Consider the following 15,675-nt stretch of genomic DNA (forward strand, 5'->3'; position numbering starts at 1 on the left):
ATAGGATGGTTGTTGTTGTTGTGTGCTTTCAAGTCGTTTCAGACTTAGATTGACCCTGAGCAAGGGCCAGGAAATGACCTTGGAGGGCCGCATCCGGCCCCCGGGCCTTAGTTTGAGGACCCCTGGACTACATCTTTAGGAATCTCTAAATTCTTTAGCTTTATGGGCAACTTCTAGCAGAAAATTACCATAGAGTTATTTTCGGCAATTGGAGTCTCTTAGAGGCAACGCATTAATCAAACTCTATGTAACACAATTTTTGTTCCTGGGTTAAAAATGTCATTTCCTAATTTGTTTTATCATAAAAACATGGGAAAAGTTTATTAAACACAACTTTGTTTTTGTGGGACATAACAACAACAACAACAACAACAACTGCAAAGACTAACAACAACAACAACAACAACAACAACAACAACTGCAAAGACTTTGGCACAAACCAGTAAAGGTGGTCCCAGTAGTGATCGGCACACTGGATGCAGTGCCTAAAGACATTGGGTTACACTTAAACACAACTGGCGCTGACAAAATTACCATCTGTCAGCTGCATAAAGGTCATCTTACTGGGATCTGCACGCATTATTCGCCGATACATCACACAGTCCTAGACACTTGGGAAGTGTCCGACGTGTGATGCAATACAACAGCCAGCATAGTGATCCTGTTTGCTGTGTACTAAACTTGTTGTGGTTCAATAATAATAATAATAATAATAATAATAATAATAATGTATTTATATTCCGCCCTTCTACCCAGGGGGACTCAGAGTGGATTACAACAGCATATAAACAGACACAGGCAAATATTCAATGCCTTGTTACAATGAAATACAATGAGACACAAATATGCAGGCAAAGGCAAAGGTTTCTCCTTTCATTTCCAACTCTGGAAATGCATTGCATCCTGCATGACATTTTGCTACAGTTTTCAATGAGTATCTTGTAGAATCGCAACCGGTTCAACATACTTTGAGGCAGTCACAAAAATGAAGTTTCTGGAGTATAACAGCTACTTTCAAAGTAAGTACCACATAATTAAACATGAAATGACACTTTCCATTGGGTTTCATCCCTGAACTGCACAAGTTTCTTATCAAGTTTCCAGACCTCAATGAGTAGCTAGGCTACAGACAGGGCCAGGCTGAAGGATTCCTCCCCACCACATTCCTATGTTTTCCCAAAAAGGACTTTGTCTTTACACGTCCTGCTTACCACTGTCTCCTCCCCCTTTGATGACGTAGTAATGGAATTCTTTGAGGGTACTTCCTCTTTAAGTTTAAACCAACTTGGGCTGACCATGTGGTCTTCGCCATTTTCAGTATTTTCTGTCTTTTCTTCCTGCCAGTAGGGACGTATTTTGCCTCTCTTTAGGCAAAATGTAGCTGCATGGACTTTTAAAAAACTTTTACCTCCTTTAGAAGATGAGATTAGTAAGCTAGTTATCTCCAAGACCTTTTCTATCAAGAATGTATTTATTTTATTTCAATAAATATTTTTGAACCTAAAGTTCTGACTCTGCAATCTTGATCCATCCTAAGATATAGAAGGCTATCCCAGTTTCACCACATGTAAGTTTCTGCTGGTTATGAACTTTACTTCTGATACTTTACTATATTTATGGTGGAATCACCCCAAACGAGGGTTATTTGGAGCCTAACAGCTCAGATTCCCCAACACTTTCACAACAGCAGCAGAAAATGTTTCAAATGTTTCACCAGGATTGTGGCGCAGCTGGCTGAGTGTCAGCTGCATTAAGATCACTCTGACCAAAAGGTCATGAGTTCGAAGCCAGCCCGGGTTGGAGTGGGTTTCCAACCAATTGTGTGTAGCCAGTTGTCGACCTTTGCAACCCGAAAGACAGTTGCATCTGTCAAGTAGGAAAATTAGGTATCACCTTTAAAAAAAGTGTGGGGAGGCTAAATTAACTGATTTATGAGGCCATAAAAAAGGCTCCAGCAAAGCATTCTAGCGGGGAAGCATGCGGGGAATGCGAAAGTGCTTCATCAGCGTCGCAGATGGACGATGAAAGCGACAGCTCCCCTGGCAGCCAGAAAAAGTTAAATAGCCTCTGTGTATGTCTGTATATGTTTGTATGTCAAAAATGGCATTGAATGTTTGCCATATATGTGTACACTGTAATCTGCCCTGAGTCCCCTGCGAGGTGAGAAGGGCGGAATATAAAACCTGTAAATAAAGTAATAAAATAATAAATAATGTAATCAAATTTGCTCAAGTAAAACCTGCAAATATAAAGGTTCGACTGCATTATATAATATGTCTCTGCCTTATTCCACACAAATCCGAGCCTGTTGACTGCACCATGTCCAGCATTAGACAAAAATCAGCAAGAGAAAATAAACCGTACCTGCCCTTGTTTTGCTCGCTCAATTTCCGCCGGGTCCAAATTGCTATCTAGCAACTGAGCATGCAAGCCCTATAGAAATGAAAAAAGGAAAAAAAGCTGGTCTTTTGTAAGGTGTAACAACCAGAATGTGGAACTGAAGGTGGCTCAACAAAGCAAAATCTTAGTGCATTTCCCTTTCTCCAGCTCAGGGCTGGAGGAGCTAGTGATGCATAGGCTTTCAGTGCAATTCGATGGTCAATTGTCATACTAAGTCCACCAGAGCAAATCTATGGTACTGTTAGGGATTGCTCATCTTCGGAAGAGGAAGGGGAGCAGGGAAGTGCTCAGGAATTGGGAGCGAGAAGAATCAGACAATGAGGTTTTGAAAGTGCCCACATTTCTAGAGACGAAAAGAGACAGAGCACAGACATCGTTCAGCTAGAATAGCTGCTAAAAACGCTGAGCTAATTGGGAGACACCCTAGCACCTCCTGTGCAGGGAATTCAGGGCTATAAATCAGAAGCAGGAGCAGTCAGCTTTCGCTGGTAACAACAATCCTGATACTGATGTTTTCAACTCCAATGGAACCTGCTTTGTGTCTGCTGCTAAGGACTTAGTGATCACTGCCCGTTGTCTGATGGAAGACTGCTGTTTCTTTTGGGACTTTGTAAGAGACTTTAATTTGTGTCTGGATTAAGACTTCCTTGCTTTCTTTTGCACTTTTCAATTGCACTTGCTTATCCTTTGTGCCTGCTGAAGTAAAGCATTTTTCTTTTACTTTCAACATTGTATTAAGGCACTTTCTGAAGGGCAACTCAGGACAGGTATTGAAAGCTATTCACATAAAACTGATACCTCATTCAGTGATCCTGCATAACAACAAGCCTATCGTAATGATGCATTACATCACTGAAGTCTACTGCAACCCTGCCAAATAAACACTTGGCCTCACGTGCTGAAAACATGATAGGTCACCTCCAGGGTGATGCCAGTGATAACATCCAACGGATCGATCACATTTCCCAGGGATTTGCTCATCTTCCTGCCATGAGCATCCCGAACAACAGCATGAAGGTAAACCTTGAAAAAAAAACGTGAAAAGTAAGAGAAATGCTAGGAATAGGCAACCGACAAGACCACACATCACAATAAAGGAAAGTTTGTGACTTAAGCCATTAACTGCATGGCAGATCACTGTTTCTCTCCTGCTATTTTTTTTTTTTTGTCATCTTCTATTTCGGGCCCTCTGGTGGTGCAGTGGGTTAAAGCACTGAGCTGCTGAACTTGCTGACTGAAACGTTGGTGGTTCGAATCCAGGGAGCAGGGTGAACTCTTGCTGTTAGCCCCAGCTTTTGCCAACCTAGCAGTTCGAAATCATGCAAATGTGACCAGGGGAGAATTTGCACAGTTAAAACTTGTGCGCCAGCTGCACCCGTACCTTGGGAAGTCTGACTTGGCCATGGTAGTGCATGCTCTGGTTACATCTTGTATAGACTACTGCAATGCTCTCTACGTGGGGCTGCCTTTGAAGACTGGCCAGAAGTTTCAAATGGTCCAATGAGCGGCAGCTAGTTTACTAACAGGAGCAGCACTCAGGGAGCACACAACTCCTCTGTTGCGCCAGCTCCACTGGCTGCCACTCTGCTACTGGGCACAATTCAAAGTGCTGGCTTTAGCCCTAAACGGATCCGGTCCGGCTTACCTATCCGAAAGTATCTCTCCTTATGAACCATCTAGGACTTTAAGATGGTCTGAGGAGGCCCTGCTCTCAATCTCGCCTTCCTCGCAGATGCGCTTAGCAGGGACGAGAGATAGGCCCTCTCAGTGGTGGCCCCCCGGCTATGGAACTCCCTTCCCAGGGATATAAGATCGGCTCTCTCCCTTCTAACATTCCGCAAAATGATTAAGACCTGGCTCTTTGAGCAAGCTTTTACTACTGGAGCATAATTAGATGGAAACGAATATATGGAACGAGCGACGATGCAATTGGACAATGATTTTAGTAAGGAGATGCCAAGGATTTTGTTTTTATAGACATTATTTCTTTTATATTACATTTTAAATGTTGAATTGTTTTTATAATTGTTTTAACTGTATTTTGATCATTGTTATGGCACTGAATCATTGCCTTGAGTCGCCTCTGAAAGAACTGTATGTTGAGAGAACTGTGAGACGCTGGTTGTGAAAACAGAGTGTCAACTTCTTCTGTCACAGCTTCAGAAAACTTGTTTATTGTTGGCAGAAACGTATCCAATTGTCTGGTGATTATGTGAAAAAGTGAATAGTGGTAGTTCAAGAGCACATTCGAGGGATTATTTCTGCGTTTGATTTATTAAAATATTCCCATCCAAACCCAAGCAATGAAGGTGGAAGCATTACTTTTCATTCAACCCTCTTACAGACTTTGCTGACCAGCGACAGCTATGATGGTTAAAAAAGGCTTGAGGAGGAAATACTGTCAGGAGATCCAGGGAAAGAAACAATGAAGGCTCATTCTCACCTCTCTGAAGGGCAGCTTCCCTGTAAGCTTTAGGCCCAACATAACCATACGGGCCACCCAGAAGAAGAGAATGTCATGTCCAGTCTCCAGGAGCGTCCCAGGATAAAAAACATGGAGGTCTTCATTCTTAAAATCAGAATCAGAAAAGGAGGGTGAGATCTGGAGTAGAACAATTGCCAATGAACACCAGTTCACCCATCCTCACAGCCCAGCTCTGAAGTGATCATACTTACAGGATTCGGCCACCCAAAAATGGAGAAAGGAAACAGCCCAGAGGAGAACCAGGTGTCCAGGACGTCCTCATCTGGAAATAAGGTACAAGAAACACAAGAGGACCAATAATTAGAGCAGAGAGAACAGGACAAAGGTTGGCAAAGTGTCCTGGGCTTGAGGTTAATAATGTCTCACTAAACATGGTGGTTGCACCAGTATTCTGAAGCACTGGGAAGATACCAGGCTGCCTAATCTTGAACTTGTACATATTTTTGTTACTTTCATTTTCATCAGCTTCTTTTCACAAAAGATATATAACACGATTTTTGTTCCTGGGTTATAAATGTCATTTCCTAATTGGTTCCATCATTAAAAACATAGAAAAAGTTTATTAAACTGCAAAAACATTTTAATATAATCTTTTAAAGAATATATCCCAGAATCTCAATCAATTTAGCATAGTTTGTGGCAGCCACAAAAAAAAAATAGGTTTCTGGGTATAACAACTACTTTCAAAGTAAGTACTGTTGCTACTAGTGGTTTACAATAGGGTTTTTATAAGAAACGGTAAGGATCAGAACCATTTCTGTTACAGCTGCTACAAGTTAATTGGGTGTGTTATCAGCTTCTGCATATAACAAGGCACTAGGTTTGTGAGCTTAGAGTTTTGCATTTGGCTTGTCTTGATGGCTTGTAAGAGTTGAAGAAACAGTTGGCTGTTGCTGGGAGTGGTTATGCAGCGTCCTGGAACTGAAGACTGAATCCATTTGGAGTACCAAGGAAGACTGCTTATTTATGGCAAGATAAGGGCGTTCTACTGATAACAAAGTAGGGAGACTGAAATATTTGCTATGTGTTTGCATGTCATCATTTAAAGAAGAAGGAGATATGTTTGCTTTGTGTTATTGAACTACAGTGAATTGAACTATATTTTCTTTTCTACTTAAAGCAACAGATCCATGTGTATTTTTGTTTTTGTTTTTCATCACACTAAAAGTAAAAGAGGCTGAGATATTCCACAGTCTGCTAACCATATCCTGACAAGTACCACACAATTAGACAGAAATAATATTTTCAAACCAGGAACAGAACATTTTAAAATTTTTGTTAAATAGTGTTATCCTTCTAGTATTATATTTTTAAAGTGCAACTATTTTTGTAAATTTATTTGCATTGCTGGTTTTTGTCAGCATTTTTTTCTTTTTAGGTGCAGTATTTTATTTTATTTTTATTCTTTTTAGGTGCAGTATTTTATTTTATTATAACTTTTTGCAATTCTATGAATAAGAGCGCCTTATCGCCAACTGCAAAATCGAAGCTGTGGCTTCCCTGATTGAAGCACACCATCTACAATGTAGTCTGCCAATTATTCTGTTGCCTTCCACTATACCAAGTATTACACTATGTAACAAAATTTGATAAAATGTTCTGTTCATGATAAATTGTGTGGTACTTACTTTGAAAGTAGCTGTTACACCCCAGAAACATTGTTTTTGTGGCCGCCATAAACTATGTTGAATTAGTTGAGACTCTTGTGGGATATTTACTGAAAATCTATTAACAAAATGTGCTGCAGGATGTCCAGCCAAAACAAAGTTTTTGCAGTTTAATAAACATCTTCCATGTTTTTATGATAGAACCAATTAAGAAATAACATTTAGAAGCCAGGAACAAAAATCATGTTACATAGTGTTACAGTCTTTTCTAGTGAATCATGCCTTCTTATTTTGTCATCTTGGCTTCTAGGGAGAGCTGCCAACTTCTAGGGATGACAACTTCTGCTTCCCAACCTCCTTGTTAATTCCCCTTCTTAATCCCCATTGACTGTACCTTGACGAAGGGAGATTTTATCTGCAGTCACCTTGAAGACTTTAGCAGCTTTCTCTTTGGCTTCCTGCTCACTTCTGCCACTTACCCAGTATTTGCCATCCATATCCTGTGGAGAAGTCCACAAACAATATTAAAAGAGCTTGCCTGCTACTGACTGACAAAAATGACTTGGAGAACTAGATCATCAATATGTGGAAATTCATTTTCGAGATTTGTATTACTTTACTTGTTTCTACAATTAATAATTTCACTAGAGTTGGAAGGGCATCTAATCCAATCCCCTACTGCCATTAAGGAAGACACACTCAAAGCCCTCCTAACAGATGGACATCTAGCCTCGATCTAAAAACCCCCAGAGAGGTTTAATCACTATAGAAGTGGAGTGCTAGTGCTTTTCAGGTGTAGGTGAGGCTATAACTTTTATCATTTGCACCATTTGTTGACTGCGTTGGAGTAATTGCCACTAAAATGGATAAGTTTCTAATTTAAAATAAGAGAATCTGTTGTCAATTATTTTTGTGATTTATTTCTTTATTGTGACAGAAGCAAATTGAGAATACCATTATAATGTGTAGAAAAACCACAAATAAAGTTTAAAACTTTGCATTATTCTGAATGTACTTTGTCCAGAAGCTGGCCACTTGGAGTGCCTCTGGTGTTGCTATAAGAAGGTCCTCCATTGTGCATGCGGCAAGGCTCAGGTTGCATTGTAGTAGGCGGTCTGTGGTTGGCTCTTCTCCACAGTCGCATGTTGTGGCCTCCACTTTGCAACCCCATTTCTTAAGGTTAGGGTCTCACTTGGTGCCTAAATTAAATAAGTGTTGGCACCAATCCAGCATTCCACAATTGGGGTGCCATGGCTAAGAAGACCCTCTTTTGAGCCTTCATACAGAGTATTGACTCCACTGTTGGGACCTCCACAGCAGACCTCAAACATCAAGCAAGGATAGAGTGAGGCATGAGGTGCATCTCTATACTGTTTGACTCCATTTGAGCTGCTATAGAGCAATGCTATGGAATCATGGCAGCTGTAGTTTGATAAGTCCTTAGACTTATCTGCCAAAGACAGCAGGTGCCTCACCAAACTACAAATCTCAGGATGTCACAGCATTGCATTGTAATAGTTAAAGTGGAGACAAACTGTATTAGGTGCACTCATGGTCAATCAAGTACCAAGTTCCCAAGTCATTTAGGGTTTCAGATGTCACCACAAGCACCTTGATGGGACTACAAGCACAGCTCTGTCACCCTCCCCATCCTTGGTCATTGTGCTCAACAAGCACATGGTGCTGGATGTGTTTCTCACTCTAGATCTCAGTTTCCATTGTTTCGTTTTCCTGGCCATCTGGCCCCTTCCACAACCAGCAACTCCCAGAGGTCCTCTGCTCCTACCTCTCCCGGTGGCACAGAAGGGTCATTGACAGTCACAAAATAGGCTGGGATGCGATGGCCCCACCACAGCTGCCGAGAGATGCACCAGTCCCTAGGGGAGGAGAAAAAGTCAGAAAGGGAGAAAAGAAGAGGCAGAGAATGGTTTGATTTGTTCCTTCTGTTGTAATGGGCCATGTACAGGGACTGTGCTCTACAAATAAATAAACAGACTGTTTGTTGACTGGAAGTCTCAGTAGTGCTGGAAAGCCCAGCCCATGGTCAGGAATGCTGGGAACTGCAGTCCAACAAGGTAATTATCACCATAAATTTTAGCTCCGAAAAATCTATCACATGAGAATAGTCCAATCATCACTCCCACAGTTAAAAAAGTATGGTAAACCTAAAGTACAGTTATGAAGTGTGAGGAACAAGCCTTAAATGGTTCCGGCCCAGCTTACCTGTCCAAACGTATCTCCCTCTATGACCCACCTCAGGAGTTAAGATCATCTGGGGAGGCCCTGAGTTTGATCCCACCACCTTTGCAAGAACAATTGTTGAGGACGAGAGACAGGGCCTTCTCAGTGGTGGCCCCTCGTCTATGGAACTCCCTCCACAATGAAATCAAGTCAGCTCCCCCCCCCCCTCTTTCAGGAAGAAGCTTAAGGCGTGGGACGAAGCATTCAACCAGTAAATAGTGTAGAATAAGGATAACCGACTAATGGAAATGACAATTGGACAGTCCTTGGACTACGATCTGGATTACGTGATTTTAATTGATGTTTTAATAGTGAAAGTTTTAATTGCATTTGTTTATTTTTATATTTATAGGTATTGGTATCGAATCACTGCCTGCAGTAAGGCTGCCCTGTGTCCCCTTTCAGGGTGAGAAGGGCAGGATACAAATATGTGAAACAAACAAACAAAACTGGCAATGAATATGTTCTTTAGCTCTGTAAATACAACAAACGAATAAAAACAAATTGGAGAAGCAAACAAAACACAGAACACATTTTAATCAACATCTGAAATGGATGTCACACATTTCTAAGCCAGAACAAGATGAAATGATATAATTTGTGGTTTGAATTCATACCCTGCAATTTTCATATATTTTGGCTGTTGTTTTATCTCATCACTGTATGTTGGATTACAGTGTTAATTGGCTGCTACACTGCTGGTTCTTATCATTAAATGTTCATTTCAGTTTATCAGTCTTAATAGTAAACACAGATGTCAAATCCTAAGATCTAGCCAAAATAAGTTAACTGGGATCCAAAAAGGAGTATAAATATGCACACCCCCCCCCAAACTTTGCAAAGTGTTGTTAAAAATGGGAGGGTGGGAGACTGAACTAACATAGAATGCATTCAAAATATGAACAGCAATAGGGTCAGAAAATGGGGCGCTTGGAAGAAAGAGTTGCTAGCTAGCATTGTGGACAGGGCACCATTCATACCACAACATTTTGTTTCATTTCCCTGCCTTTGCCACCACTCTTGCTTTCAGCATAAATATTGCATAAATCCCTTCTTCTCTGCTTCGTCTCCTCCTTCATTGTGCCTCCCCACTCCAAACGTGTATTCCTATCCTCTTCTATCCAACATAACATCATGTAAACTGCAAGCTCTACAAGAGAATCTTACCGAATATTGTCCATCCAATTGAACCAGGTTTTAAGGTGGAAGTCTGGCACAATGCGCAGGTCACCTCGGCGCACTGCCTCGGCTGCTCCTCGGGCCATCGTATCACAACGCACGTACCACTGGGGCTTCAGCAGGGGCTCCACCACATCTTTAGAGCGGCTAAAGGCATCCAGAAGGAAAACAGACAGCAGCATTAGCTCAGGCCAAGAAATGTAGCCAGTACTGCTGGAACATGAGAGTAATCCTTTTTGTGTATGACGACTTTTGAACTGCAATCCTGCCTTCCCTCTTCCAACATAAGATACTGTTCTACCGTTCATATGTTTATTCCTCTTTCTATTCACACAGAATTCCCTTCGCGTGTAAACATATGGGTGCAACTGATACAATTCTGGGGTTTTAGTTTGGCAGAGATACTCTTTCTACTTCACATACTGGAAACCACAGAATTCCAAAGATTGGAGTGGTATCTGTTAGGGGAAACTACCCTGAAATAAACAGCAGAGCATCCAAAAACAAACAGGATACAAAAAGCTGAGCATCAGCTCAATAGCAAACAGAGTGTAAAGTACCGTGTGATGTGGCTGTAAATAATTCAGAGCTTAGGAGGCAAATATACAGAGTCCAATCTTTAAAAATCACAAAAGGTTTATTTACAATAATCTATATAAATAAAAATGTAATGTTAGTTTGTGGGATTAGCATAACTCAAAAACCACTGAACGAATTGACACCAAATTTGGACACAAGACACCTATCAGGCCAACGAGAGACCATCACTCATAAAAACACTGAAAAACACAGCAGAAGAGGCTTAAAAAGCAAAAAAACCCATTATAAGACATGTGCAAAACCACACATATACACATACATACACATACAAAACTCATATACACAGACAGGGCCACAGCAACATGTGGCAGGGGATGGCTAGTATATAAATAAAAGTGTAATGTTCGTTTGTGGGATTAACATAACTCAAAAACCACTGGACGAATTGACACCAAATTTGGACACAAGACACCTATCAGGCCAACAAGTGACAACCACTCATAAAAACATTGAAAAACACAGCAGACAAGACTTAAAAAGCAAAAAATGACATAACACATGTGCAAAACTGCACATATACACATACATACACACACAAAACTCACATACACAGATAGGGCTGCAGCAACGTGTGGCAGGGGATGGCTAGTATATAAATAAAAATGTAATGTTCATTTGAGGGATTAACATAACTCAAAAACCACTGGATGAATTGACACCAAATTTGGACACAAGACACCTATTAGGCCAACAAGTGACTTTTGTGTGTGTGTCACTGTGTGCAAGCACTGCAGCACTGTGAAGTCTTTGTAGCTAAATAACACGGAGTACTTTGTGTGGCTTACTCATCCAGGAAATGTTCATTCCAAACATGGTAATATCACCCGTTTGGTGTCCAGAGAAGAGGACTACGCATCAAGAACACATGTTGATGGTTCTAATCCAAGTTCTCCTCACCTGCAGACTGGGACCACCATGGGGTTGTCCTTCACCTCCTTGAACAGCCCCTTTTCTTTCAAAGCTTCCAGGACGGCTCGACGAGCATCAAACCGCTTCATTCCCTGGATGAAAAAAAGAGGAAATAATTAGGTACACATATGGATGGAAGACATCTGTGAATCACCTAAGCTTTTGCCACTTTTGGCCTTCAGCTCCAAGATGCCCTAGCCAGCATGGTCCATGGTCAGAGATTATGGGAGCTGAACTCCAAAACAACCACAGGCTGTAAACCACTGAAGAACCCATATAATGGATGAAATATTGATTCTAATGTGCCAAGAACTCTTAACTGAGGGAATCTCATTTCAACCCATAATGAAAAAAATCAAGAGCTCCTCTATCACCAGCCCAGATGCATACCAAGAAGGGAGGGGGCACGTTGATGAGAAAACCATCCTCATCAAAAATGGTGATGAAATCGAGCCCGTGGCGCAAGCCGACCTCGTAGTCATTCTGGTCATGGGCTGGTGTGATTTTCACTGCGCCTGAAAGTGACAAAAGAAGAGGGTCATTTTAATCCACATTGCCTATCAAGGAAGCATCTCTATTTCGGACCAGGTATAAGGTCTCTGGAGTTGTTCCCCAATTTGTCTAAACCAGTGGTCCCCAACCTGTGGTCCATGGACCACCAGTGGTCCACAAGAACTAAAATATGGTCCATGGCCTCACAGTTACGACACCATTGCAATGAGAGTGACTGGTCTTGCAAAATCCTCTTATAGTGCTGAGGCTTCTTCAATATGGTTTTCTGTGGGGAAGCAGTTGGCAACTACTGAATGGCATATGTTCTTTATCAGAAACTAGAGCTGATGTGGGCTATCCAATGCAGTTTTCTGAATCAGCACCCCAAATAACCAAACCGAATCTAAAGTTGACCAAAAACTAATTTGTAACCCTTTTGGTGCTAATGTTGGAGAGTCGTCCCTGGTCAAAGTGGTCCCTGGTCAAAAAAAGGTTGGGAACCACTGATCTAAACAAATGAAGACACAAAGTTTCCAAGATGCTCCCTGCCACCCTCCCACTGGAAGGCTCTTCCAAATTAATACCATGTCCGGCTTTTCTTTGGAATCTTCTCTTCTGTTACCAACAGAAACCGTTCATTCATTCAAACTATCCCAATTTTGGGTTGTTGTAGTTTTTTTTGGACTATATGGCCATGTTCTAGAGGCATTCTCTCCTGATGTTTCGCCTGCATCTATGGCAAGCATTCTCAGAGGTAGTGAGGTCTGTTGGAACTAGATTTTATATATCTGTGGAATGACCAGGGTAGGACAAAGAACTCTTGTCTGTTGGAGCTAGATATGAATGTTTCAACTGACTACCTCTGAGGATGCTTGCCATAGATGCAGGCGAAACGTCAGGAGAAAAATTGCCTCCAGAACATGGCCATATAACCCGAAAAAACCAACAACAACCCAGTGATTCCGGCCATGAAAGCCTTCGACAATACATTATCCCCATTTTATTACACTTCCACAGTTTCGCTCCTGATCATACCTCTCTCTCTTTAAAGCAGGGATATCACACAATTTGTGGTCCACAGGAGCTACCCAGGTACTCAGCTGTTCCACTGCAGTAATGCTGCAGAACTAATTTGTTGTTTACAACTTATAATGACTCTAACCGATCAATGGGTTTTCTGGGATTCAGAGCATACAACATGCCCAAAGTCACCCAGTGGGTTTCTATGGCCGAGCAGGTAATAAAACCCTCATCTTCACAGTTGTACAATTGTTCTCTCCACATTTATAATTTTCACTTTTTCGGATTTGATTTAAGATATTCCCTCCAGAAATCTTTAGGTCCTCCAGTCATGCTGGAAGACAAAGAGATTTCTAGAGAGGAGAGGCTTCACATCAAATCTCACTTTTTCCCAAGTACATGTTTTTTAAATCGCTGAGCTGCTGAATTTGCTGACCGAAAGGTTGGCAGTTCGAATCTGGGGAGCAGGGTGAGCTCCCGCTGTGAGCCCCAGCTTCTGCCAACCTAAAAGTTGGAAAACATGCAAATGTGAGTAGATTAATAGGCACTGCTCCGGCGGGAAGGTAATGGTGCTCCGTACAGTCATGTCGGCCACATGACCTTGGAGGCGTCTATGGACAACACCAGCTCTTTGGCTTAGAAATGGAGATGAGCACCACCCTCCAGAGTCGGACATGACTAGACTTAATGTCAAGGGGAAACCTTTACCTTTTATACTTATGAATACGTATATTATTTATTTATTTATTTAAAACATTTATATTCCGCCCTTCTCACCCCGAAGGCGCCTCAGGCCAGAACACAGCATATATACAGCAAACATTCAATGCCGGGACACAAATTCTTATATACATACATAAACATTAAAAACATTTATCAAAATATTAAAATACACCATTTAAAACCATCCCAGTATATATACCCACATGCATGTGTGAACACTCACAGGATGCTCTTTGTGTGGAATCATTTCAACACAATCCTCCTAAAATATGGAAGCAGTCCACACCCAACAGAGTTGTTAAGTTTTAAAATCAGGATGCACACAGCTGTGTCTACCCGCCACTAACCCCAGACATACCAGTTCCAAACTCCATGTCTACAAAGTCATCGCACAAAATAGGCAAAAGTCGTTTGGTGAAGGGGTGCACAACACTCCGCCCATGAAGGTGCTAGAAGAAGAAAAAAAGGCTTACTGAAGTTAACCCAAACCATTTGAAGAAACAATGCTTTAAAAAAAGTCAGCATTTCAATTACATAATAGTCACACCCCCATTTTGAGGGTCCTAAAATGGTTTTTGTTTCCTTTCTAAACACAGAATTACAGGTGTTTACAAAACTGAGAAAAAGCTCTGTCTCGGGAATAAGACAGTGTTGTTTTTTTTAATTGTGGAACTCCCTCTCCAGCGAAATCAGATTGGCTCCCTCTCTCCTGAGCTTTAGAAAGAAATTAAAAACATGGCTGTGGGACCAAGCATTTGAACAATAATTTAATGAATTAAGTGGATAACAGAACAAGTACAATTACGCCTGGAATAGCTCCTGGACTATGATTTTGGATTTTGTGGTTTTGATTTTTGGTTTTAATGTTTAGATGTGTTTTTTTAACTTTTTGGTTTTTAATGTATATGCTTTTATTTGTATGTCTGTTTGTGGCATTGAATTGTTGCCTACTTGTAAGCCACTCTGAGTTCACTTCAGGGTGAGAAGGGCAGGGGATACATATAGTAAATAAATAAGGTAATAAATAATAAAAAAACAAGAATCTGTCAGACAAAAGGCACAATTTCTTCCACCACATTATAGGTTTTCACAAAAATGGAGAGAAAAAGTGTGACTATTATGCAATGAAATATGATAGTCCTCCTTTCAGCTCATCACTCTTTTCTATCTCAGCCTGGCCAGTATTTGAACTCATGGCCTAGTTTTCTTCTGCCACCATTTATCCTGCTACTTCAAATGCCCTTTTTATATTCAATTTGGGGAAAATACACTCTTTATTTCTTGCCCTGTTCCACGAAAGTGATTTTAGTAGCTGACCCATGCACCCATTCTTGGGCAAAGAACCGGTCAGGGCTTACTAAATGCATCTGGGAAGGCAGGAGAGAAGAGGTCAGCCATGAGTGAAAGACTGCTATTCATTTGCCTAAGACCAGAAATATCATTGAACTTGTAGCTGATCCTCTACTCACAATATAAAAAAAACCTAGGGCTGGGGAATTCAACCCACACTGCTCAAGTCTGCAGTCGTCCATGAGGAACAGTTTAGTTAGTTTAGAATAGTCTGAGTGTTTCCCTTCCCCTATGTCTCCTGAATGACAGCTGGTTACTCACTAGCGACAATAAATCACTGCCAATCGAAAGGTAGCAAGCCCATGTTGGGGTTGAGCTCCCGGCTGTTAAACAGGCCAGCTAAACTGTTCACCTAAGCAGTCTGAAAACAGCTGTGCTGTGAGTAGAGAAATTAAAGACCACTTAAAGCGGGGAGGTTAATTTATGACACCATAAAAATGCCAGAGAGCAAGGATGAAATACTACAATCAAAAGGCTCTGCATCATAGTGGATTAAGTGACAGCTCCCCCGTGACTGGAATTGAGCAACCTCCAGGATCCTAAGTGGAATAACTGCTGAATGACCTCTATCTGTCTGTATGTCTTGTATGTCAAAAACAGCATTGAATGTTTGCCATGTATATGTGCATTGTGATCTGCCATGAGTCCCCTAAGGGGTGAGAAGGATAT

General features: G+C 41.3%; 1 protein-coding gene across 1 annotated transcript in view; it reads right to left on the reverse strand.

Annotated features, from left to right (window-relative positions):
- Nucleotides 1–15,675, reverse strand: part of VARS1 (valyl-tRNA synthetase 1) — a 48,888-nt gene that overhangs the window by 12,105 nt on the left and 21,108 nt on the right. Inside the window, exons 14-23 of the mRNA XM_067463332.1 lie at nt 14,015–14,105; nt 11,812–11,936; nt 11,410–11,513; nt 9,901–10,059; nt 8,279–8,369; nt 6,887–6,992; nt 5,077–5,147; nt 4,844–4,969; nt 3,319–3,423; nt 2,365–2,433 (exon numbers count right to left, since the gene is read on the reverse strand). Of these exons, the coding sequence (XP_067319433.1) occupies nt 2,365–2,433; nt 3,319–3,423; nt 4,844–4,969; nt 5,077–5,147; nt 6,887–6,992; nt 8,279–8,369; nt 9,901–10,059; nt 11,410–11,513; nt 11,812–11,936; nt 14,015–14,105 (1,047 nt within the window). The remainder of the gene's footprint in view (nt 1–2,364; nt 2,434–3,318; nt 3,424–4,843; nt 4,970–5,076; nt 5,148–6,886; nt 6,993–8,278; nt 8,370–9,900; nt 10,060–11,409; nt 11,514–11,811; nt 11,937–14,014; nt 14,106–15,675) is intronic.

This window comes from Anolis sagrei, chromosome 2 (genome assembly GCF_037176765.1).
Source record: "Anolis sagrei isolate rAnoSag1 chromosome 2, rAnoSag1.mat, whole genome shotgun sequence".
Lineage (NCBI taxonomy): Eukaryota > Metazoa > Chordata > Lepidosauria > Squamata > Dactyloidae > Anolis > Anolis sagrei.